This window comes from Pan troglodytes, chromosome 2 (genome assembly GCF_028858775.2).
Source record: "Pan troglodytes isolate AG18354 chromosome 2, NHGRI_mPanTro3-v2.0_pri, whole genome shotgun sequence".
Taxonomy (NCBI): Eukaryota; Metazoa; Chordata; class Mammalia; order Primates; family Hominidae; genus Pan; species Pan troglodytes.
Window position 1 is genome coordinate 49,116,037 of NC_086015.1, and position 25,593 is coordinate 49,141,629.

Genomic DNA, 25,593 nt, shown 5'->3' on the forward strand with positions numbered 1-25,593 from the left:
TGTACATGACTCAAAACACAGGATGTTTGTGGTCAAGCCATGGAAAAATACTCCCTACAGGAGTTCTCTGGGTCTAGTTTGAACCTATCTGATGTTTCTCAGCAAAGTAGAGAGGACTGATGGTAGATATTTTTATTTTGTTTTTTGGACAATTAGGTTCAAGGTAACACCTGTCTGTTTTTTTGTAGCCTGGGCCCACTGTGCTCAGGTCCTGCTGTAGATAATGAGGGGTTTGGGCTGGCTGGTGCCTCTCACAGCTTTCTCCACCCCTGCTGAGGCTCTGGCTTTCTATGGTTGCACTTTGGCTTGAGAAGGTCTCCAGGCTCTGCCTTTGCTCTTATTTCTGATGCCCTTCTCCTTGTCTGCCCCCCCACCAAGCAGCTGCTCTCATGGGTGCCGCACTTCACTGTATCTGCCTTGCCCCTTCAGATGGGCTGTGGGTTCTTATGGTGCAACTGGCTCTTAAGCCACTTTGGAAAAGATGCTGACTCCTGAGATTGGTGCAACACGGATTTATGGAGGGCCTGGAATGTGTCGGAAGCTGTGGTGGGAATAGAAAGAGCAATAAGACAAGATTCCTGACTGGGAGGAGTTTAGTAAGATGCAGACGTGGAGACAGATAAATCCATGTTGTGTGAAGAATGCAAACCACCCACATGTGCACTCCTGGGGTAGTGGCTTTGGTCTGGGTAGTTGTTCCCCTGCTTCTGGGGACAAAGGAAGGTCAAGTTAGGGCAAAGCCTGGGTTGGACTCAGAGAGGTGCAGCAGTGAAGGGGTCGAGGGGGAAACTAGCCCCAGGAGATTTTCCTCTAGCACTCACAGGAGAAGCAAGGGCAGAGGCTCTGACCCAAAACTCAGTCACCTTGAGGCCCCTCTCTCAGCTTCTTTCTCACCTCCAAGGCTAAGAAAGCAGGAGCAGCACATAGAGCTCTTCCAGTGATCATGAGCGGCACACACCATTGGCACAGACGGGGCCTCCTGCACAGCCTGAGAAGGGCCAGACTCTGCCCAGAGTCTCCCCTTAGTATTCCTACCAGCTGCGGTCCACTCTCCTGCCTCCAACCTCACCACATGCCATTGGAATTCCTTCCATGAGTGACTTGCTGCATCCTACCAATCATTTCTGGAGCCACAGTCTAATCTCTTTGTTTGGACAAGTGTTGTGTCTTTCTTTCCTTTCTTTCTTTTTTTTTTGAGATGGAGTCTTGCTGTGTTGCCCAGGCTGGAGTGCAGTGGCACAATATTGGCTCACCACAACCTCCACCTCCCGGGTTCAAGCGATTCTCCTGCCTCAGCCTCCTGAGTAGCTGGGACTACAGGTGCCTGCCACCACGCCCGGCTAATTTTTTGTATTTTTAGTAGAGATGGGGTTTCACCATATTGGCCAGGCTGGTCTCAAACTCCTGACCTTATAATCTGCCCACCTCGGCCTCTGAAAGTGCTGGGATTACAGTCATGAGCCACCGCGCCCGGCCCGTGTTGTGTCTTTTCTAACCCTGCATGCCTGCCTTGACCTAGAACCCTGCAGGAAACATTTAAAGAGCACTCACTACCTGCCAGGCACTGTGCTACCTCACACTGTCCTCACAACACCCCGATGAGGACAGTCTTACCACTTCCACTTTACAGATGAGCAACTGGGTCACAAAGAGGTGAAGTGACTTGCTCATGGTCAAAGTAAGTGGGGGAACCAGATTCAAATCCATGCAGGCCAACTCCAGGTCATTATCCTTAATGGGGCTATGCTGCCAGCAATACAAGCTGCCTACAAACACTTAGCAAATGAGAGAGAATAAAGAATGAGGGCTGGGAGTGGTGGCTCACACCTGTAATCCCAGCACTTTAGGTGGCCGAGGCGGGTGGATCACTTGAGGCCAGGAGTTCAAGACCAGGCTGGCCAACATAGTGAAACCCAATCTCTACTAAAAATACAAAAAATTAGTTGGGTGTGGTGGCAGGCGCCTGTAATCCCAGCTACTCAAGAAGCTGAGGCAGGAGAATCGCTTGAACCTGGGAGGTGGAGGTTACAGTGAGCTGAGAGCCGAGATCACGCCACTGCACTCCAGCCTGGGTGACAGAGCAAGACTCTGCCTAAAAAAAAAGAAAAAAAAAAAGAATGGGTCAGACAAACATGTAGGGGCACAGGACTGGCTTCCTTGGGCTAGCCCTTGAAATTTAGGGTCCACATAGAGGTTCAGAGGATCAAGATGAAGCTGCCCAGAGATCAGAGTTCTCAGGCAGTCCAGCCCAACCTAAATTTATCCCCAAAGATATTTCTGCCGCCAAGTCCACTCACTCCGCTAGAAACAGTGCAAAGTTAGAGGCCTTGACACTGCTAAACACCTCTCAACGGCAGTTATTGCCCTTTAATCTCAGCACTAAATCCATGTCCTTCTTGATGCTGTTTATAGCACGTTTAACAATTTGATTAGTTTTAGAAATCAACCCAGCTGATGTTACAGTTAGCAGAATTAATCAGAGCTTCTAAGCAGCATTCCACCATGACTGAGGTGATAAACAAATCCCCCTGTCTTCTAAACCCCAAGCCCACTCCATTTCTAAATCCTTTTGTGGCTGTTTTCAACATTCTGATTGTACAATTGTGACAGTGGAATCATAAAAATGTCTCAATGGATACACACACACACACTATATATATATGTGCATGTATACATATATATATGCATGTATACATATATATGCATGTATACATATATATATATATATATATTTTTTTTTTTTTTTTTTGAGATGGAGTCTCACTCTGTCACCCAGGCTGGAGTGCAGTGGCCCAATCTCGGTTCACTGCAACCTCTGCCTTCTGGGTTCAAGCAATTTCCATGTCTCAGCCTCCCAAGTAGTTGGGATTACAGGTGCGCGCCATCATGCCTGGCTAATTTTTGACTTTTTTGTAGGACGGGGTTTTGCCACGTAGGCCAGGCTGGTCTCGAACTCCTGATCTCAAGTGATTTGCCTGCCTTGGTCTCCCAAAGTGCTGGGATTACAGGCATGAGCCACCGTGCCCGGCCCCTTGTATATATATCTATACACACATTATACATACATACATATGGACGTTTCCAGGGCAGCACCAGTTGGGCAATCCCTCTAGTGGATCCCACACTGCCACTTTTCAGATGCTTATCAGCCCTACAAAAAACAGCAGCACGCCATTCCACACTCCCACTTAATTTTTCTGCCTGGCTCTGCCTACTTCCTAGAAGTAAATAATAGTAAAAACAAGAATGAGAATCAGCCCTCTGAACAGCGTCCATCCTTAGCAACACACATCAGAAATGTCCTGGTTGGAGACCACTTGCCACAACTCACTCCTTCACATCATGCATGAGGCCCAGGAAGAGCCAGTCTGAGTTAATTTTGTATCTTTTATCTCAAAATCTGCACGACACCCCTCAGGGCCAAGACTGGGGTGAGGCAAGCCAGGCACCTAGGGAGCAAAGTTTAAGGAGGTGCTCACTCTCAGGGGCTGACCTTGCAGGTACATGACCCTGAGAGTGGGTACCTCCTTAAATATTGCACCCCGGGCACTTTGCCTTACCCTAGTCCTGGCCTTAACTCCGCTTTTCTATGTTCATGGCATCTCAGCAACTTTTGTGGAATGATGTCCAACCTAATTCTCATCACCCTAACTGGGCTTCAGTATGGGCCAGAGCACAGGCTCAGGGTTCTGAGCTTGCTCTGCTCTTAACAAGCTGTGTGATGTCAGGCCAGTTCCATAACCTCTCTGAACCTTCTGGTTTCTCATTAGTAAATACAGATAATTCCCACCTCCCCTACAGGGTTGCAATAAAGATTAGCTGAGATTGTGTAAGTGGCGTGCCTAACCCAAGATGACATGCAGAGTATGTGTCCATAGTAGGGGTGCTGAGCCATAAAACTGTAAGTTCCCATCATCATCGCTGATGGTGCGGGTGACATCCTCATTCACATTGCAGGGTCAAGACATAAGATCTAAAAAAATGACCTTTCAATGCCTTCGTTAAAAACAATTTAGCATCTTGAATGCAAGATTGCTTTTTATTGTGCTGAAATGGAACTACATACCGGGTGTTCACCAACAAGCCTGTCTAACTGCCTAGCAACCCACTTCCTGAAACTCTTGCTGGGTCCAGAGTCTAAGTGTTTCGGAAGCCACAGATGAGAAACAGGAAGGGAGCCTCACCCAGGCAGACTACCCAGGAAACAACGAAGGTGCTGGAGGAGGAAGAAAAAGGAAAGTGGGGCTCACTCACTGCTTTCATTTTGTGGATGTTGGACCAAAACTTGGAACTGCAGCCGGAGGATCCCTGGACTTTGGGCATCTTGGTCACAGCCTTGCAGAGAGAGGTTGAAGTTCCCCGCCATGTTCCCAGGCTGCTTGTCCTCCAGCTTGAACACCTCGGGGTTGGTGGTGGAGCCCGGGATGTAGTATTCAACCCGCTCCTCCTTCCTCTCACAGTTGGAGAGGTTGAAGTTGAGGAAGGAGACGCTGGCCCGCAGGTGTGCAGGAACGACAAACTGCCACGTCATGAGCTCATCCTCAGGGAAGCCTTCTGGGTAGTTGGCAGACATCAGGGTTGCTGAGCCTTCACCCTCAAACACAGACTCGATGATGCACAGACCTAGTGGGAGTGGAACCCAAACCAGAAAGAATAGGGAGCCATTAGACCCTGTCCTGGTTGTCTGCAGCCGAGGGGTGGGGGTGTAGGAAAAATGACTGCAGTTCTCAGATCCTGAGCAGTGGGTCTAGATACTGTATATTTGGACCCAAGGAAGAGATTGGGAATGCAGACACATCAGTGGTGTGCGAGTAAATATTAAAAACCGGTCCAGTGGTAGAGGGGAAAACCCTGACTTATAGCGTCTGCCCACTTCCATAGTGGATGTAAATAATCCCACCACGGTTGATTTCAAGCTACCAACACCAGGTGACTGAATGTGGAGTTGGGCAGTAGCACACCTTTATATTATTCCCTCCATACAGATACGACAACACAAATAACCCTGAAAGCACAGGCAACAGTGAAATAATTAGGAAGTGATGAGTTTTGAGTATTTATTACCTTTGTTTTAAAAATAATTTATTTAATTATGTTAATTTAATTCTATTTTTTTTAACGGATCTGTTTCACATCAGCTCACAAAATGCCTGAACACTTAACAGTCAGCTCTCTGCCAGGTGCAGTGGCTCATGCCTGTAATCCCAGCACTTTGGGAGGCCAAGGCAGGAGGATTACCTCAGGTCAGGAGTTCGAGACCAGCCTGGCCAACATGGTGAAACCCCGTCCCTACTAAAAATACAAAAGTTAGCTGGGTGTGGTGGCGCACGACTATAGTCCCAGCTACTTGGGAGGCTGAGGCAGAAGAATCGCTTGAACCTGGAGGTAGAGGTTGCAGTGAGCCAAGACAGTGCCACTGCACTCCAGCCTGGGCCACAGACTGAGACTCTTTCTCAAAACAAACAAAAACAAAAATAAAAACAAAAAACAGCTTTTATGAGCCAGTGTGAGTGAGCTCTGCACATCACTGATACGTTTACAGAAAATGTGAAAGAGATGGAAGACAAAGAAGTTAGAAATGAAGCAATCAAGGTGGGTCTGTAGAACCAATCCCTTGTCATTTTTTTGAAAACAAGTATCACATGCAAAAAGGACAAAGAGAATCACCCCGTTTGTTTAATAGAGAAGAGGGGGTTCACACTAGGAATGCGTGACCCATGTCACTTATAGGAGAGCTAGATCTTCCTTTATGGTTTTTATATCGAGTATTAGAGATTTGCTGACATTTGACCATTTCTGACCTAGAACAATGATGATCTTGTGTGTTTTAACCTAATCAGATAGCGGGGAGGGGCTTGCTCACGTTTTATAGATGAGCGGTTTGCAATGCTGAAGCCGGAGACATTTCTGGGGTGGAACCATGGGAGGTGTAAGGCCATTTTCACTCCTTCTTGCATCTTGATCCGGGACACAGTGCCATTGCTGCAGAAGGTTCCGATCCTGACCGCGGTGGCATCAATTCGGCCGCTGATGGAGTGAGTGACTCCGTCTGGGCAGCTCTCACCCGGACCGATCTGCCTCAGGCGAGGGATGGAAAACTGCAGCTCTAAACCGATGCTCTTATGAGCTTTGACATCCCAGATGAAAGTTCTGTTGAGGGTAGGCAACAACGATGTCGAGGGCTGAAGCTGAACCTCCCCAAAAGGACATGGGCCCGACATACAGTCTGAAAAACAGTCACAGAAGCAATTTTGATCACAGATGCTCCAAGGCCCCACACCACTCCTCCTCCACCACTCAGCCCCCTGTAGTAGACTCTTTGGGGCTCCCCCAAGGTGGCCTTTACCAGGCAGGGGCACCCAGGCCCCAACTGTTGTGAGTCTTAGTGGCCATGGCTCACAGATGTACCCTCCTTCAGGGAAGTGCCTCAGCTCGGGGGAGCTGTCTTGAACCAGAAAAGCCTGAGAGGTGTTGCAGCCCCTCATGCCCATCCCAAGGGAGAGGTGCTGTCTACAGCCAATAATGGCCTTCTGCAGGAATTAAAAAGTCTGACCTCCTTGCTTCAAGTGACGTAACCTGGGTATGCCATTCATACTCCAGAGCTCCCCATGGGGTCAGGCTGAGGCTACTCTTCAGCTAAAACCGCATCTGCATTCAGCTACGTGCCCTGCTCTATCCTGCTTTCCTCACTTCTGAGAGCACTTTCTTGATCACTGACTTAAACAAAAAATCCTGTCTCAGGCTCTGCTTCCAGGTCACCAGACTTGAGACATCTCTTAACTACTGTGATTTCCAGATTAAGTTCCTGGGGTCCAGTGGGTGAAGCCAGAAGGAAGGCATTTGTAGCAGAGTCTGTGCTTTGGGATCTCCTACTTCTCCTGTACTAAGAGAGTCACGATTTCACAATTTGTAGAGCACAGTGCCAAGATCCATCCTTTAAAACTGGTTTCCCCATCAACACATTCATCAACATAGCAAATATACTCTGAACGTGCAACTCCCCTGGACAGCTGGAATCTGGCGGCGCCATTTCTCTTCTTGCACTGCCTTAATGCTGATATTTTATAACCACTGCAGTTGAATTTCTTTTTTTAAGGCTAACAGCTAATAACATCCTTTGATATATTTGTTTCCTAAGCCTTTTAAAACAAAGCAAGAAATATTATCAAAGAGAAAACAAGAGGAAAGTGAGGGGAAGAAACAGAAAGTAGGCAATGTAACATTAAGGTTTTGTTGTTTTGAGCAGGGGGCATCTGAAAGGTGTGATAGACTCTGGCCTCCATAATAATAATTTGTGAATCTTTACTGCTGTTCTATTGGGGTATTTGAAAGTATTGTCCACTCAAAATAGAATTATGGAGAATTTCAGATCAGTCTTGGATCTCTGAGGTCATCCAAGCCAGACCTCTAATTTTTGCAAAGCAGCTGTGGATCCAGGTGACTTGGGCTGGCACTTGCAGCAAGTACACGGCAATTCCAGATCCCAGGACGAAAGCTCAGGCTGTGTTTGGTCAACCCTTTCTTGCCAATGCGCTGTGCTGTCTAACCAATAACACAGGGTTAGATAACATGGTGACTAATGTGACTAAAATTAGACTTTGCGTGTTGGTAAAGGTAGTTCCTATTTTAGGAGCTCATGGAAACTTCAATGTTTATATCAAGCCACCTCTTTCTTTCAAAAGCTGACCTCAAGTGATTTTCCACGCACACCTCGTGTGCCCAGGGCAACATCAGTTGGCTCTGGCTAGGTTCTGTACTCTTGTGGAAACATTTAACTCTAGTAAGGCAGTGACTCTTAGCTCTGGTTCTACCTACAACTCACCTGCAGGCCGTTTAAAAACTACACATGCCTGGACCATCCCAGGGATTCTGATTTAATTCTATAGTAAAATCTGGAGTCAAAAAGCCCCATCTCCCAGCCTCAGCTCTGTCAGCAGCCATGTGACACTGTGAGAGTCAGGTTATGAAAGGAATTTTTCATTTGATGCTAAGAGCTTTGTTTTTTAGGATGAACACACAGGTAAGAGTAGTCAAAATGATTGGCATGCCTCAGAATCTTCTCCTGTACTCTGTCTGGTGAAAACATTTTAAATAACTAAAATGATTCCTGTCCAGAGGATGGAGAAGTATTATTTCTGAAGTGATTCATAAACTCATTTTCCCCAGCAGATTTCTACTTTCATTAACTCTCTTTTTTTTTTTTTTTCTTTTTGGAGATGCAGTCTTGCTCTGTCACCCAAGCTGGAATGCAGTGGCACCATCTTGGCTCACTGCAACCTGTCTCCCAGGTTCAGGTGATCCTTCTGCCTCAGCCTCCCAAGTAGCTGGGACTATAGGTGTGTGCTGCCATGCCTGGGTAATTTTTTTTGTATTTTTAGTAGGGGTTTCACTATGTTGACCAGGCTGGTCTTGAACTCCTGACCTCAGGTGATCCATCTGCCTCAGCCTCCCAGAGTGCTGGGATTACAGGCATGAGCCACCACGCTCAGCCAACTTTCATTAGTTCTCATGGAACTATTCAAGAAGAGATGAGAATGGAGACATCAAATTTTATCTGATGCTGATTTCAGAATGATTGTTCAGAAAAGGCAATGAAGGGCAGGTGGACCACTGGACCTGATTCAGTGTCTAGATTTATTATTTTAGAAATTGATATTTTCATATCATTTTCAAAAGTTGTGAGCATGGGTTTTTACTACATAGTAAGCCATGTGGGCATCCTAGGATTGAGAGACTGAATGCATTCAAAGGCTTGACTTGTGAAATGTGTCACTTGTTACATTTTTCCTTTTTCAAAGTGGAAGTCACTTTATTGGTTTAACTGATTATAAAAGTAATGTACAGTCGTTTTAAAAACAAACAAAAAGACAAGTGGGTGTGGTGGTGTGTGCCCAGCTACCCCAGAGGCTGAGGTGGGAGGATCACCTGAGCCCAGGAGGTTTGAGGCTACAGTGAGCTGTGGTCACCACTGCACTCCAGCCTGGGTGACAGAAAAAAAAAAAAGGTGGGGGTGGGGTGGGGTGGGGCGGGGAAGTACAGAAAAGTAGAAAGAAGAAAATGTCACCTGTTCCCCTCTGCTATCCCCTATAGAGTAGTATAAAGTTAGAATTTTGGAGTTTTGGAGTTTATCCCTCCAGACTTTGGGTTCTGTATGATTGTGTGTGCATGTTTGTGTGCATGTATGTAAGTGTGCATGTGCACATGTGTGTATTTAATAGAGTAGCATCAAACTATATAAACTATTGTCCTACTATAAGCTGCATTGTTTTTAATGGAACAAAACTATTTTGGGCATCTTTCTATGTCAAATACACAAACTTACTTCATTCTCTTAGTAGCAACACACCATTCCACTGCGTTCTTAAATATATCAACGTTCTCTTTAACTCTGTAAAAGCTTCATTAAAATTTTAATTATAATTGACTTAAACTGATAAATTAATATAGGGGAGAATTTACACTTTAAAAATACTTAGTATTTCTTTTTTTTTTTAATTTTTTTAAGACAAATTCTCACTCTGTCATCCAGGCTAGAGTGCAATGGCACAATCTCGGCTCACGGCAACCTCTGCCTCCTGGGTTTGAGTGATTCTCCCACCTCAGCCTCCCGAGTAGCTGGGACTACAGGCACGTGCCACCATGCCTGGCTAATTGTTTGTAAAAATATTTATTTTTCCTATCAAGGAACATGGCATATCTTTCCATTTATTTAAGTCTTCTCTTTTGTCTTTCAACAGAATTTTATATTTTGCTTCGTATACTTTATGTACTTATTAAGATAATCTCTATATATTTAATTAGAGATTCTGAATAATGGTGACCAAGGGCATGCATAATAAGCCTCCTTATGTTATTGCCTGTTTTATTGGTAATGCTGCCATATCTGATAGTTAAATATGGTATTTGCTATCAGTTCTTGATAGATGCTCTTTATTGAATTAAGAAAATAACCTTCCATTCCTGATTTACTAAGAGTGTTTTATGAAAGACATTTAAAATCTATGTTCATACTGTTCTGTAAAAAAAAAAAAAAAGGCATCTAAAGTCATCTATTGAGATGATCATATAGTTTTTTCTCTCTAACCTAATAATGCAAAGCATCACATTAACTGATTAGCCAGGTGGTTTATGTATCATCTACGGCAGATTTCACTCTGTAATAGAAGAGTTGAGGAGCCATTGTGTTCCGTTAAAAAAAAAAAAAGACATTTAAAATCATCTATTGAGATAATCATATGTAGTTTTTTCCTCTCTAACCTAATAATGCAAAGCATCACATTAACTGATTTGCCAGGTGGTTTATGTATATCGTCTACAGCAGATTTCACTCTGTAATAGCAGAGTTGAGGAGCTGTGACATGATACAAACCTCCTGGCTCACGGGCCTAAGACACCTACTATCGGACCTTATCTGAAAGAAGTTTGCCAACCTGTCTCTAGAATGGTTTGAATGTCATAGAAATTATCTGCTCCTTGAAGTTTTATAGAACTCACTTGTAAAATCATCTCTAACTAACCCAAACTGTTCTCCCCTGTCTCGGGCATTTTTTCCAATCCCCTCCTTGGTTATTTATTTATTCAGTTTTCCTACCTTTCCATGAGTCAATCCAGCCCATTAAATTTTCTTTGAAAATCATCCACTTCCTTTGGATTTTCACATTTATGATGAAAACGTTATACACAGTCTCTTACAATTTTAGAAATAGTCTCTGTATATATTGTTAAGTCCATTTTTATACCTTTAATGCTGTATATTTGTATTTTCTTTCTTTTTTCCATGAGACTAGTCAGGGATTTGTCTATTTAATTAGTCTGCAGAGAACTAGGTCTTGGTATTAGTCATTAAGTGTAGTTTTAAAAATTGATTTCTAATACTTCAATTTCTCCTTTTACTTTTGAATTCCTTCTTCCTAAGGTATGGCTTTGATTGGATGACAAATAGTGCTCTTATTCTTGTTAATACATCTAGTCATCCTATTTGACATGGCCCCCTTAAAATGATTGAGAAATTATAAATGCATGTTTCCCTACCTAATTATTATTATTTCCTATGTCAATCTTCTATCCCAAGCTCAAATTATGAATAATAAAACCAAATATCTATAGTTTATTTAAGTATTATGTGTCATCCATTTTTCAATCCATTATTTTATTTTATCCTCACAACTCTCTTGTTTGGTACAATAATCCTTATTTTATAGACTAGAAAACTAAGGCATTACGCAGTTGAATAATTTGCTTAAAGTCATGTGATCAGGTCACATGAGTAGTAGCCCTGGAGCTTGAAGCCAAACCCAACTCCATCATTCTCCAAAGCAGCCGTCTCTTCCACTGTGTCTTATGGATCCATTGCTCTATCTTTATCCTCTCAACTTTTTTTTTTTTTTTCGAGACGTAGTCTCGCTCTGTCACCCAGGCTGGAGTGCAGTGGTGTGTTCTGGGTTCACTGCAACTTGTGCCTCCCGAGTTCAAGTGATTTTCCTGCCTCAGCCTCCCGAATAGCTGGGATTACAGGCACCTGCCACCACCCCTGGCTAATTTTTGTGTTTTTAGTAGAGACAGGGTTTCACCATGTTGGCCAGGCTGGTCTTGATGCCCAGCTAATTTTTGTATTTTTAGTAGAGACGGGGTTTCACCGTGTTGGCCAGGTTGATCTTGAACTCCTGACCTCAGGGATCCGCCTACCTCAGCCTCCTCAGTGCTGGGATTACAGGTGTGAACCACCATGCCCGGCCTCTCCTCAACCTTCTGATTCTTTTGTCTTCCATATCAGCCAGATATTTTTAGCACACAGGATGAGCATCACAGAACTGAAGATCTGTAGCTTGTGGGCTTCTGTAGCGCTGCCTGAAGAGCCTATGTGCACAGTGGCTAAGTGCAAAGACTTGAAAGCCAGAGTACCTGGGTTCTTCTCCTGATCTTCTGCTTACTAGTTGTGCCCACTTAGGCAAGTTCCTCTCTCTGTGAACTTCTCATAGGGCTGTTTTAAAGATTAAACAAATTAAGCTGTGTAACGCATTTAGAACTCTGGCCACATCAGAGCTATATTAAAAAACTGTAGAGTTTCAGAATAGATCTTAGCTCTCTAGCATTAGAGACTGACTTAGCATGGGAAAGACAGTCAGGGAGGTGTAGAGACATTTAAAAGACATTGTCAAACAGCTCACAAGTGTCTACTTACCAATATTTTTCTGGATCTCTATGACAAAGTGATTCTCAGGACTCTGGCAGCTAAAGGTAAAGACTGTTCTTTCTCCAGACTTGATGGACAACACGGTTATATGTCTTTTAGAAATGACGATGTAACAGGGTTTTGCCAGCAGAGTCGGGGTCCCCAGCTTTATGAGAACTGTAATGTTGCTTTCTCGTGGCAGAGCAATCTCAAAAGCTTCTGAAGGAAGGAAGGAAAATGAAGTAAGCAGGATGATTTAGGTCTGCAAACTGCTGTGGTCCCTGACCCCAATCTGGTTCAGAGAGGATGTCCTCTATGACAACTTTGTTCCTTCCCTCCTTTTCTGAGAAGAAGGGTGGTGCAAAATGACAGTTCCGACCTTAGCAATGAAAAAGAACCAGGATGCTGCCAGCTGGTCACTGACATGTTTCTTGTTTGCATTATTAATTTTTCTACAAATTGAAAACACTATACCACATTCTAGATGTCTTGAGCAGTATGCTGTTAGATATCCCATCTGAGCAGTATTAAATAACAACCAGAGTAACCACCACACCTTTTCTTTAACATGACAGTAGAACAAAGTCTACACACAGAAACCATCCATCATAGGGAGACACATTTATCTGCAAAGAGCTGCTGTCCCTTGCCCTGGGTGCTTTATATGCCCAGCACATACATACATACATACGTACGTACATACATACATATGTATGTACGTATGGTAGTGGGGGCTAGAAAAACATTTGCAGAAATTAGATATAATCATATTGTATCAATGAACTTGGAAAGTTAGAGCAAAACAATGCTATTATCTCAGATTGGGGTTTAGAAAAAACACCTGAGCAAACAATATCAAGCAAGTGAGGTGGGGGTTGGTTATTAAACAGAATTGTACAAATGTCAGAGTAGGGCTCTGGTTCACAAACAAGCCCAATCTCCTTCCCATTTGCTTTGCGTGATTGATTAAGTGCTCTTAGACCAAGAAGGGAGAGCCACTTTCTCCTTAGCTGACACTGCCCCTGCCCTATCTTGGATTCTGATTATGAGTCTCCGGGCAGCTGATGGCCTGGGAACAGCAGATGATGGGAAGATCGTCTGTAGGTAAATCCTGTGGAGGGAGCCTAGGGGCTCACAGTTCATGTAGCACCATGTTCTGGTACAAACAGCTGGTCGGGATCTGTTATCGTGCTGGCACACAAATGGTGCTTGATAAACAGTTAGTGAATGAATAGCAATCTAATCAGAAGCTTTTGTTTCCCATCTATTCTTTTTTCCCTCCTTGTAAAAATTTATTTTTAAAAAATCAACCTTGTTGACAGTAATTTACACACATTAAAAAGGACTCACTCATTTTGAGAGTTTTGACAAATGTATACACTCATGTGACCACCACAATCAGGATATACAAATATTTTCCTCACCCTCAAAAGTTCCCTCAGTGCCCCTCTGCAGTCAACCTCCACTCCAAGTCCTAGAAAACTGTCAATGAGTTTGTCCTGCTCTGGACCTTCATGCAAATGGAAGCCTATAGTACTTTCTCTTTTGTAGCTGGCTGCTTCTGCTCAGCATGCTTGTGAGATTCACCCACGCTGCTGCATGGGTCAGTAGTTTCCTCCTTTTTATTGCTGAGTACTATTCCATTGACAGAATAGGCCATGATTTATTTATCCATGCACCTGCTGAATGACATCTGAGTCCTCTTCAGTGTTGGACGAGCCATGTGCTATAATTTTACCATAACTGCTAGCCTGCACAAGACTGGATGTACTTCTGCCAGCTGCCATGAGTGAGCACGCTGTATTCCCACAGCTCAGCAGCTGTATGTGATCACACATTTGGATTTCTGTCACCCTTTTCTTGTGCCTCTCTCTCCATTCTACACTCTGCTCCAACCCCACTGGCCAGCTGCTCCTTACATAGTATGGAAATTGATCTCCCAACCTGTGATATGAACTGTAAATATTTCCCCCAGTTTATTGTTTGCCTTTTGACCTCACTTAGAATGGTTTTTCAGGTATGAACTTTACCCTCTTTGGGCCTCTGTTCCTTCATTGTAAAATGAAGGGGTGGGGCTAGAATAACTCTACACTCCCTGCCAGCTCTGAGTCTATGACTATTACCTGAGTAAGTAGGAAGCGACTTTGTAACTGGAAGAATTCCCAACTACTGCTCAGAAATGACATATCTCTCTGGGCACCAGGGCACTGCCATGGCCAGTTTTATGACTGCAAGAGTGCTTAGATTTCCATTTTTGGGGCAAAACTTCTTGTCTTTCTGGCTTCTGCGTGTAACCCTCTCCACCTTAGTCACTGTGTTCAGGCCAGTCTTGCCTTCTTTCTTGAACACACCAACCTCTTTCCCACCTCAGGGCCTTTGCACATGCTGGTCCTGACACCGAAAGTGCTTTCTCTAGAAAAAGCTGGCTCCTTGTTGTCATTCCGGTCTCAGCACAAAGGTCACATTTTCAGAGTGGCCTTCCCTGACCAGCCCACCTAAAGTGCTCCCCTCCCCCCACCACCTCAGTGCTCCTGAACCCTGCACTTGATGTCCATGAGCTCCTACAGGAGGCAGCAGGAACTTGCCCGTATTTTTTAGTGGTAGCCCCACGACCAAGGCAGTGCCTGATCCCCACGAGGAGACAAAACGTTTTAAGCCCCAAAACAACTCCATATAAAACTATTAGTCCCTGTGTGCTTGTCTTCACCGCATTTAATTTCTCATAGACATACTACCATTCCCATATTTTACTTTCGGCTAATAAATCCTGGCAAGAACAAGGGACTATGCATCTTTTAATTAATAGCTTGAGAGAGAATACATTCTCAGGGGCAGAAGTTTTATTTGCTCAAATGCTTGGTCTTCAAGCAGTGTGGCCATTTAGAATCTTCTGAGGCTGAGGGGTTCTTCAAGATGTCAGATTAAAAATGAATCCAGATCTATGTTCAGAAACCCAGTTGCCAGGTTTATATCTGAGCTGTATATTACAACTCTTGTGTTCTTTTTCTGTAATCATGAAAACGTCTAACTGTGTTATTTGTAAAAAAAATTCTTGGAGCCCTCAGTCTCTCCAAGTTGGGCTAATTCACCAGCAAGTGAAGCTGAGTCCAATCTGAGGCTACAGCCCGTCTAGCGATGTTACCAATTTCTTTCTTATTCCCATTTCCCCTTCTGTCAGCTTTTTTATCCTTTATTTAAAAATTCCTGCCCCTATGATCATTATTTTAAATCAGTGCTAGACGCTAAGCAGAGCTGCATTGCCTGAGGCTAGAGATGGGGAGAGGGAATGGAGTACCAGGGGGCAAAGCAGACCGTGCAGGGTGAGGGGACTGTTTTGTATCTTGACGATAGCAGTGATTACACCTTGTATACAAATGCCAAAATTCATCAAACTGTACACTTAAAATTGATGATGTTTATTTTATGTAAGCTATACCTTAATAAAAAGAAAAAGTGTTCAAAAGATCATGTTTTCACACAAAGTAGGCATGTAATAAATTAATAAAAGAATAATCATTACCACAGTTAAAATATGGTTTAATAATATTTTGGGGGGAGCCTAGGTATATGTAATATTTTAAATCTCTTTAACTTAGATTCAGAGAAGACCAAAGCTGATCTCACCAAAATCTCTCCACTCAGTTCTTCTCTGTTGTTTGGCCAGGTTAGTACCCAAAATAATTCTGGGTATATGGCAAGGTATTCTTTTATAATGACAATCAAAGAAAAATGTATAATCTGTATTTTTTTTTTTTTTTGAGACGGAATCTCACTCTGTTGCCCAGGCTGGAGTGCGGTGGCGCAACCTCGGCTCACTGCAACCTCTGCCTCCTGGGCTCAAGCTATTCTCCTGCCTCAGCCTCCCGAGTAGCTGGGACTAAAGGCATGTGCCACCACGCTCAGCTAATTTTTGTATTTTTAGTAGAGATGGGGTTTCACCATGTTGGCCAAGCTGGTCTTGAACTCCTGACCTCAGGTGATCCACCCACCTCAGCCTCCCAAAGTGCTGGGATTACAGGCGTGAGCCATTGTGCCCAGCCAGAAAAATGTATAATCTCTTTTAGAAATTTTTTTTTGAGACAGAGTTTCCCTCTGTTGCCCAAGCCGGAGTGCGATGGCGTGATCTTGGCAACCTCTGCCTTTGGGACTCAAGTGATTCTCGTGCCTCAGTCTCCCGAGTAGCTGGGACTACAGGTGTGCCACCACGCCTGGCTAATTTTTGTATTTTGTAGTAAAGAGGGGGTTTCACCATGTTGGCTGGGCTGGTCTTGAACTCCTGGCCTCAAGTGATTTGCCCACCTCGGCCTCCCAAAGTGCTGGGATTACAGGTGTGAGCCACTGCACCTGGCCTAGAAATTCATTTTTTAAAGAATTTTGGAAATGATGTATTCATTCGACAAACATTTTCTGGGTTCATAATGTATTCTAGGGACATACTTGGTGCAAATGACTTAATGATAAAAACAGCCAGAGTCCCTGCCCTTAGGGAATTAATAGCCTAGACTAAGGGCCTACAAATGGTCTGTGATAAAGTTCTAAGCCCTAGTAGGTGTAACAAGGGCTCTGGGAATCTGTACTGGTCTATGCTGAGACGTAGGGATTTTTTTTTTTTTTTGGTCCATGGTGAGAAGTAGGGATTTGCTTTTACTTTTTTTTCCATATGGAGAGCCCATTGTTCCAACTCTAATCGTTGAATATACCAGTCCTTCCTTCATGAATTACTAATGCTACTTCTGTTGTTTCTATTTTTTATTTATGGTCTTTCATGCAAACTCATTTTGCAATCAAGGAAGATGAAACCTTACGAGGGTTAAATGACTCACTCCTGGTAGATGTTTAACGTCTTAATATGTTTCTTTGCCCTGGCTGAGATGATCAACCCAGCACGTTCTACTGTCCAGCTGTAGTTTGTAACTATTCTTTGGTGTACCAGACCAGAGAATTTGGGCTTGAGTAATCCCCCACCTGGTGTCCAGCTCATAGTTCAGAGGAAACAACTAAGCTAAAGACACATGATAGGCAAAGCTGAATTTAGCTACCTTTCCAACAGGAGGAGATGACTTATATTATAGGCTCTTTTCTAGGGTCACAGCCAAGGACACATCACTCACATGGCTGTCATTTTTAATGATCCCCCTCATCCTAACTGATAAATAAGTTAGCTAGAAGGGGTGAACAGGAGCAAGAAGATAATGATTCAACACCTTGTACATACTTGAAATGTGGACTCTCTCCTGACCCCCACCAATTCTGCCACTCTGGAGGCATTTATTTCGCTGCAATAAAAACAGTGGTAAAATCCCCACTGCTTAAGTAGAGTAACTTGTCAGCTCATTTGATCACAAATGCTTGGATCACATCTCTTTCTTTTGCCTCCCCAGGAATTTGGTATTTCACTGGTCTAATATTTCAGAAAATCATTACCCAGGTTCAGAGAAACTTAGAAATGCTCCAGATTTTGGTGTGACTTTGAGGCTTTATGGGCTGAAAGGCATCCAAGCTTTCACTAGAGCAGTGCGTGGGCTCCTGGGCTTAGGGCATTTGGAAAAGCTTACAAGGCACAGGCTTGGGCTCCTGAGTCACACACAGCTCTTTTCTTCAGCTCTCCTGCCTCCTGACCTCTCCTTATTAGGACACCTTTGTGAGCATCTGCCTCACCAGCTCCTTCCTGGGCAGGCAGGGTTAGGGGAAGAATTTCCATTTGTTTTAATCATCATTCATGATTCACCATTCATTAATCACCATATCACACATCCCTGTTATTTCTTCTCCCTGCCATCCTATTTCTTTGCAATTCTCGATTCTAGTAAGGGAAACTAATGTAGGGGAGGGAATTCCAGGTGATAAACACCAGGAAGTCATTTTTCTCCCAGATCTGTCAAATACAGTTTAAAAGACTGGCAAAATAACTGGCAACCCGTCTAAAATTTGTGGACGAATTGGAACAAGTTGCCTCAATTCTGGGTGTGGTTGCCTGTGGGACTCGGCTCTCATTCACCTTCTCTGTCCAAGGAAGATGGACTGAGAAGCTCCCAGCCAGGGCTGGGCTCAGCCTAGGCACCAGGAGATACATATTAAGATGCATGGTGCCCTGGAGGAGTGCCCAGGATGCCAAGGGAGGCAGACTCAGAAACCAAGAAGTTTGTGGCTGCTCAGTCACGGCTTGCATGTGAGTCAGGTTCCACTTATGGCCAAAATAGCCCTGTCCTCTCTTAGGAAGAGGTCACATTGCAGACCAACATTCCATTCTCAACAAGTCCAGCAGCTGGTGTTTCCTCCATCCATGGAGCAGATCCCTGCTTTTCAGACTGAGCATCAGATAAGTCATGATATGCTTTTAGGGGCCAGGTTTGCAAAATATGTTTCATTAAATTGTGGATGTGCAGACCATGAGAGCCCCAGGATGTCCAGCAGATTGGCAAGTTTATACCCTATCTCATATCCACCCCAAGGGACACACACACCATTGCAATGATTTCTCCCAACCTTTATTACCTGCAGGGAGCAAGTGTTGAATTCACATACATTGAATGAACATTTGCCTGTCTGTTCATTAGACCCAAATAGTAATTTTAGGACACCAGGGAACTTCAAGGTACTCTGAAGACATTGAGGGTCTGCTATCAACCATCTGGGGGTGGTGGTCAAGGAGGGCTTCACAGAAGGGGTATGACTTAAGATGGGTCTTAAAGAATGGATATGAGTGTGCCAACCAGGAACTGTGAGATGACTGTCAGGAAGGACAGATGGAAGGAATAGCAGGTGCAAAGATGCCAAGATATGAAAATCATGGCTTCCTTGGAGCCACTCTGGGGAGTTTGATTTGGCCAGAGTTTTGTTTGGGTGGGTAGAGGAGGCTGGAGAAGTGGGAAAGGGCTTGGTTGTTGGCCATGGAGTTTGGGCTTCACCCACTGGGACCAGCACACCTTAGCAGCTTGGTGTGGTGGTGAAGAGTACAGATTCCAGAATCAAACTCTCTGGGGTCAATTCCTGGCTCTACCGCTCACCCAGATGTGCTTCCTTGGGCAAATTCCTTAGCTTCTTGGTGCCTCACTTTCCTCACCTGCAAACAGGATAATAATGAAATTCCTGTAAGGCCTAAATGAGTTAATACCTACAAAGTGCTTAGAATGGTGCCAGGTAGTCAATCAATATTGGCTGTTAGTATTGTTGATATTATCAATGATAGCATATTACAACTACTACTAGCAGCGATGGGGCACCATTGAAGGGTGTTAAGCAGACAACTATAGCAGCAGTTTGGCTCTGAGTCTAAAGCCTACAGTCCTGGCTGGCTGGGTGGGGACTAGGTAAGGCAGGCAAAGCACTGAAGAGGCAAACCTTAAGGAGGCACTCACTGTCAGGGCAGTGCCACTTAAGGAGGCAAGTATGAGTGCCTCCTTAAATTCTGCACACCTTATCTGCCTCACCTAGCCATGGCCCTGGCCCTGATCATTGGCTATTAATAGGCCCTTCTACATGTTGACTCATGTGACTCCAGCACCCTCACTGAGACCAGAGAAGTGACCTCCCTTCTCCAAGTTTGCTGAGCTCAGGAGGCAGCTGGGACATTCTGGTTCAACCCTGGCACCTCTGCAGTCTCCACCCATCCAGGGTACCACAATGAGCTGCCCTCATAGAAGCTGCCAAGGCTGGTCAAGTTACCTAGCAGAAGAGGAGCAAATGCTGCCATTCTTTGTCTTTCTTTTTCTTTCTTTTTTTCTTTCTTTCTCTTTCTTTCTCTCTTTCTTTCTTTCTTTCTTTCTTTCTTTCTTTCTTTCTTTCTTTTCTTTTCTTTCTTTCCTTCTTTCTTTCCTTCCTTCCTTCCTTCTTCTCTCTCTCTCTGTTTCTTTCTTTCCTTCTTTCTTTCCTTCCTTCCTTCTTCTCTCTCTCTCTGTTTCTTTCTTTCCTTCCTTCCTTCTTCTCTCTCTCTCTGTTTCTTTTTTTTGTCTACCCTGGAGGTGACAGAAACTGCCATTCTTATTAAGTGAATGCAGTTGTTGGCTGATTCCAAGAAGTGGGGAGTCACCTCCAACAGAATTCATTCTAACAGTGCCTGCTATGGGAGGGGTGGGGGTGCCAGATAGTCACATCGCCAAACTTGGAGTCTTCCTAGTCCAGTGGACCTGAGGCAGTGAGGCCTAAAGGCATAGAGAGACAACTGGTTTAGACACTCAAAATCCATGTGTCATTGACTTGGCTGGGTCCATTTACAGACTGGTAAATTGAGGTGTAAGTCTTGCCAACAACAGGAAGACCACTGATCTGCCTACCTGGAAATAGTTCATTTCCACCTTCACATAAGAAAGAACTAGAACATGAATTGCCATTTCAAGGGCTAATCATTCTCTCTTGGATGGGAGAAAAACCTTTGGAATCTAGACACCAGGCCTGTCTAAATAGTAACAACAACAAACATTTAATGATTCCTTAATATTAGGCAGCCCCGTGCATATGTTTATAAATATTTATAAATCCCCACAACCACTCCATAAAGTAGGTCTAATATTAAACCCCATTGTACAGATGAAGAAACTGAGGCTTGGGTAGGTTAAGTAATGTACCCAGGCATATATGATTAATAAGAGGTAGAGACAAGTTTTGCGTCCCAGCTCTGACACCGGTGCCCGGGGCATGATAAATGACTATTCAGCAGAGCTAGCCCCGCCCGAAGAATTCCACACACAACCAGGAACTTTCTGATGATGGTGCGTTGTTCTTACCAACAAAGTCAATCAAGGTAGAATAAAGTATTTCCAAGCTGCTGGCTTTCTAGGATATCAAAAGGAAAACATATTTGTTTTAAATGGTCCAACAAGCACACTGCATTACTGCAAATCCTCCTTCATGTCAAAGTAATTTGAAAGTATAGTTGGAACTTAAGCTTAAGATTTAAATTCCACAGAATTTGAAATGTTTGGGGCGTGGTTGTTCTTTTGTATTGTTCTTTTTTGGCAGTGCCAGGTGTAAGGTTCTAAGAAAGGGAACTGGCATGGTTCCACTGCTGATGGCTCCACAGCTTCATGAGGTCTGCCCGGGGGGTGTAGGCATGGGAGGTTAATGTGGCTGAGTTAGTGGCAAAAGAAAAGCAGCCATGATTCTAGAACAAAGCACTGGGAATGAAAGGCCAGTGCCAAGTTTTAGCAGAAAAGCATGCTACAGAAGCCCTGGCCTGCAGGACTCACTTCTCTAGACAGCTGTCAATGAGACTCATGGGAAAATCCGATGCAAGTTTGAGTCAATTTCAACCAGGCTTCTGCTTTGGCTTGGCAGGAAATGCTTCTTCCTAAAAGAGACCCCCACCTGTCCTTCTGGGTATCTGAGCTGTAAAGCCTTTCATCCACTGGTTTGGAAGTCAAGTAGGACCTGCCAGGACCTGCCAATCCCCATTCCCCACCCCACTCCTTCCACCTTATTCCCATGGCTGGTTTCAGGAAAGAGCCTGTCAAGACAGCAGGGCAAATCTCTCATTCTCCCTCTGAGAAGTAAAGGGATGTGAAATGATGGCTGCTTACCAGACTCCCCTAGAAAGAAGCTGGGGCAAGGTACAGCCGTCAGGCCAAGCTGAGGAAATGCTTTCAGGCTACTGTTGCAGGTCTGGAGAAAGGGATGGGTGAAAGGGCAGGTGACCATCCCATTCCCCAACCCCAACGGCAGGTGCACCTCCCAACTGAAGATACTGTGCCACAGGTGGCTACAAGAACTTGCCTGCCATTCTGCCATTCTGCCATTACAGGCTCTCCAAAGGAAAGGACCACATTAAACACTGCAGTGATCAGTTAACACCCAAGAAGGATTGGACATAGACCCTAGTTATCAAGAAAGGACCTGGGGAGTGATCAAGCACAACCTCCCACCTGCAGTGGGCCTGAGACACAGGACTGCACTGGGAAGTCAGGGCAGGGAAGAAGGCCCGAGGGAGTAGGACAAGGGCATGCACAGTGCAAGTGGGAAGTGCAGAGACAACTTGCTGCAAAATGTTGATGAAGGCCGACTCTGGCCACATCTCTCAAGATCATTTTGCCATGAGTTACTGTCATGCCAGGTGCTGGCATACAAAGATGAACAAGGCCGGGCTCCAACTTCCAGAATTATGTCCAGTGACCTCAGGGCTCAAGAGACATCAGGGTCCCACCCCCTCAGTGAGAGAGACACAAAGTTCCCATTAAAATAGTTTACTATTTCCACAGCTCTTAGATTAATTACAGAAGAGAGTAAAATTAAGTTCCAATAGCAACGTTAAAAAGAACCATGTGCACGCTTAGTCAATCCAACTTGTTGGAACAGTTTATCAACACGGGACTGTTTTGTACATTCATTCACTCCCTACTCTTAATTCTCAAGGTCCTTAAGAAAGAAAATGATATGTGATGATGCAAGTTGTTTCTTTTATTTATTTTACTTTTTTGAGACAGAGTCTTGCTCTTATTGCCCAGGCTGGAGTGCAATGGCACAATCTCAGCTCACCACAACCTCTGCCTTCCAGGTTCAAGTGATTCTCCTGCCTCAGCCTCCCGAGTAGCTGGGATTACAGGTGCCCGCCACCATGCCTGGCTAATTTGTGTACTTTTAGTAGAACGGGGTTTCACCATATTGGCCAGACTGGTCTGGAACTCCTGACCTCAGGTGATCCACCTGCCTTGGCCTCCCAAAGTGCTGGGATTACAGGCGTGAGACACTGTGCCTGGCCAAGTTATTTATTTTCTAAAGTAACTGAACCATTCCTCAAAAGCAATGCTAGCAGTTCACTTTCTGCAGAGCTTATGCTTTGAATCATTTTTCTAAAGTGGTGACAGGTTTGCACAGAACCATCCAAACTCTTCTGTTGCATTTTTCCCTTTTATGATCAAAGACACATGCCATATGAGAGAGGTGGCCCTGTCTGGGTCACAGTGTATATCACAGTCTGTAGCAAAAGGACACATCTGCGTATAAACCCCTCTGAGACTGAGGCCATCTTAAGGCTCCTTGTCAATCCAAAACACGGACATTAACATTTAATTCCAGATTGAATCACACCGTATCGGTGAAGGAATGGTTTCCAAGAGGACCACAGAGGTAAGAAAGCTGCATAATAACAGACTTTGAACATGGGAATTGCAGAATTAAATAACAAATATAACTCACCTTATGACCACTGTAAATAATTCATGCAAGATGCTAAAATGCCACAAGGCTACTTTAAATCGCATTAACATTTTATGAAATGTTAACAAGATTTATTTTGTTAAACCTTGAAGTGTGAGTCACAAGGACCATGAAAGTCACTGAGGATCACAAGGATGGCTGGAGAAAAATCAAAGGAGTGGATTAAAAAACCCATCTGTATGTACACTCAGGGACACACACACAAAGGCCCACAGCCCCCCTCCCTCACCTGCTAAATGTTTAGAAGTTACTGAATTTCCAGTGTCTTTAGTATTCCCCCCAGAGTACCTCATTCCAATGGTCCAACCTTGCCATCAGAGATTAAATAGTTGTTCAAGTTCTTCTGACAAAAAGTCAGCAGCGGGGTGGTTAAACAAAAATCCACACACAAAAGACTTGATATAAATCCTATTTATATCAAGTTCAAGAAGACAAAACCAATCTGTGCTTATATGTCAGAATAGTGAAACTGGGGTGGGGAAGGTGGGCAGGTGATTAGAAAGGGGCAAGAGAGAAAATTCTGCAGTATTAGAATGTTCCAAATCTTGGTAACAAGACACACACACACAATATGACACACACACACACACATAAAAATTATCCAGCTATACGCTTAAGATTTGGGTACTTAAGTCTCAATAAAACAACTTTTTTTTTTTTTTGAGACAATGTCTCATTCTGTCACCCAGGCTGCAGAGCAGTAGTGTGATCTTGGCTCACCGCTTTGGCCTCCCAGGCTCAAGCAATCCTCCCACCTCGGTCTCCTGGATAGCTGGGAACTCAAACGCATGCCACCACACCTGACTAATTTTTTAATTTTTGTAGAGCCAGGGTATCACTATGTTGCTCAGGTTGGTCTTGAACTCCTGGGCTCAAGCGATCCTCCTGCCTTGGCCTCCCAAAGTGCTGGGATTACAGGCTTGAGGCTGTGTCCAGCCACAATAAAACAATTCTTAAAACTCAGTAAAACCATTGCTAGCTATGTGAAACTTTCTTGGATGCTGAGAAGCTCCTCTCCCGCCATCCTTCTGGACATACACCAAACCCCTTCTGAGTCGATCTTTGTGCCTGTAAGGTCCTGGGCATAAGGTCTCATCCACAGATGGTTCAGTCTGCCCTCAAGGTACTAGGTTCTTGCAGGGCTTCACGGTTCTTGTTACAACAAATTGTTGTTTGCACAACTCTGAAAATTGAGGAGAAAAACCTGTTGGTCCTTCCTCATGATCTGAACCCTAAGTGCAGTGAGTTATGCTCAGGGGAGTTGCTTACAGGTGTTGTCCCTGGGCCTTGTAAGGGGAGGAGCCTCCTAGTGTGTCAAGGCTTCCTTTTTAGCAGAGACAGTCTAGCATTAGAAACCAATAGTATATTTACAAAGCTAGCCATAGAATTGGAAGGTATGCTTCATTTTTTTTTTTTCTTTCAGTGACAGGGTCTCGTTTTATTGCTCAGGCTGGAGTGCAATGGCACAATCACAGCTCACTGCAGCCTTGACCTCCCGGGCTCAAGCAATCCGCCCACCTCAGCCTCCTGAGTAGCTGGGACCACCAGCGAATGACACCATGCCTGGCTAATTTTTTTGTTTTCATTTTTGTAGAGACGGGGGTCTTCCTATGTTGCCCAGGTTGGTTTTGAACTCCTAGGCTCAAGCTTTAGCCTCCCCAAATGCTGGGATGACGGGTGCATGCCATCGTGCCTGACCTATGCTTCACTTCTTTAAAAAAAATTTTTTTTTTTTGTGGTTAAAAAAAAAAAACCCAACTCAATAAAATAGAAAAGGGAAAAAAGCACCTATAAATAAACCCTGCAAATATTTCTTTTTGCTTTTTTATTATAGTAAAATATGCATACACAAACTTTATCATTTTAACCGTTTTAAAGTGTGTAGTTCAGAAGCATTAAGCACATTCACACTGTTGTGCAACCATTACCACCATCCGCCTCTGGAATGTTTTCATTATCCTAAACAGAAACCCTGTATCCATTAAATTATAACTCCCATCTCTCCTCTCAACCCTGGTAACCAGCATCCTACTTTGTCTCTATGAATTTGACTACTAATCTAAGTGGAATCAGACAGTACTTGTCCTTTTGTATCTGGCTTATTTCATTTAGCATAATGTAGGTGAGAATTAATTGCTAATTACTAATTTGGATGCCAACCAAAAGTTGACTAAAACTACATAGCCTCAAATTCATATATATTCACAGTAATCCCCTGGATTACTATGGAAGGGAGGGAGAGAAACTTGTTTAAACAAAAATGATGTCAATGA

The 25,593-nt window shown here is 44.1% G+C and overlaps 1 protein-coding gene across 3 annotated transcripts in view; it reads right to left on the reverse strand.

Annotated features, from left to right (window-relative positions):
• Nucleotides 1–25,593, reverse strand: part of CDCP1 (CUB domain containing protein 1) — a 64,619-nt gene that overhangs the window by 23,760 nt on the left and 15,266 nt on the right. For all 3 annotated transcript variants that reach the window (XR_010155582.1, XM_001147144.8, XM_009445340.5), the window contains exons 2-4: nucleotides 12,182–12,391; nucleotides 5,864–6,226; nucleotides 4,255–4,623 (exon numbers count right to left, since the gene is read on the reverse strand). Coding sequence is in view for 2 of the 3 variants with exons in the window: in XM_001147144.8 (XP_001147144.1) it covers nucleotides 4,255–4,623; nucleotides 5,864–6,226; nucleotides 12,182–12,391 (942 nt within the window). In the remaining variant the exon portion in view is untranslated. The remainder of the gene's footprint in view (nucleotides 1–4,254; nucleotides 4,624–5,863; nucleotides 6,227–12,181; nucleotides 12,392–25,593) is intronic.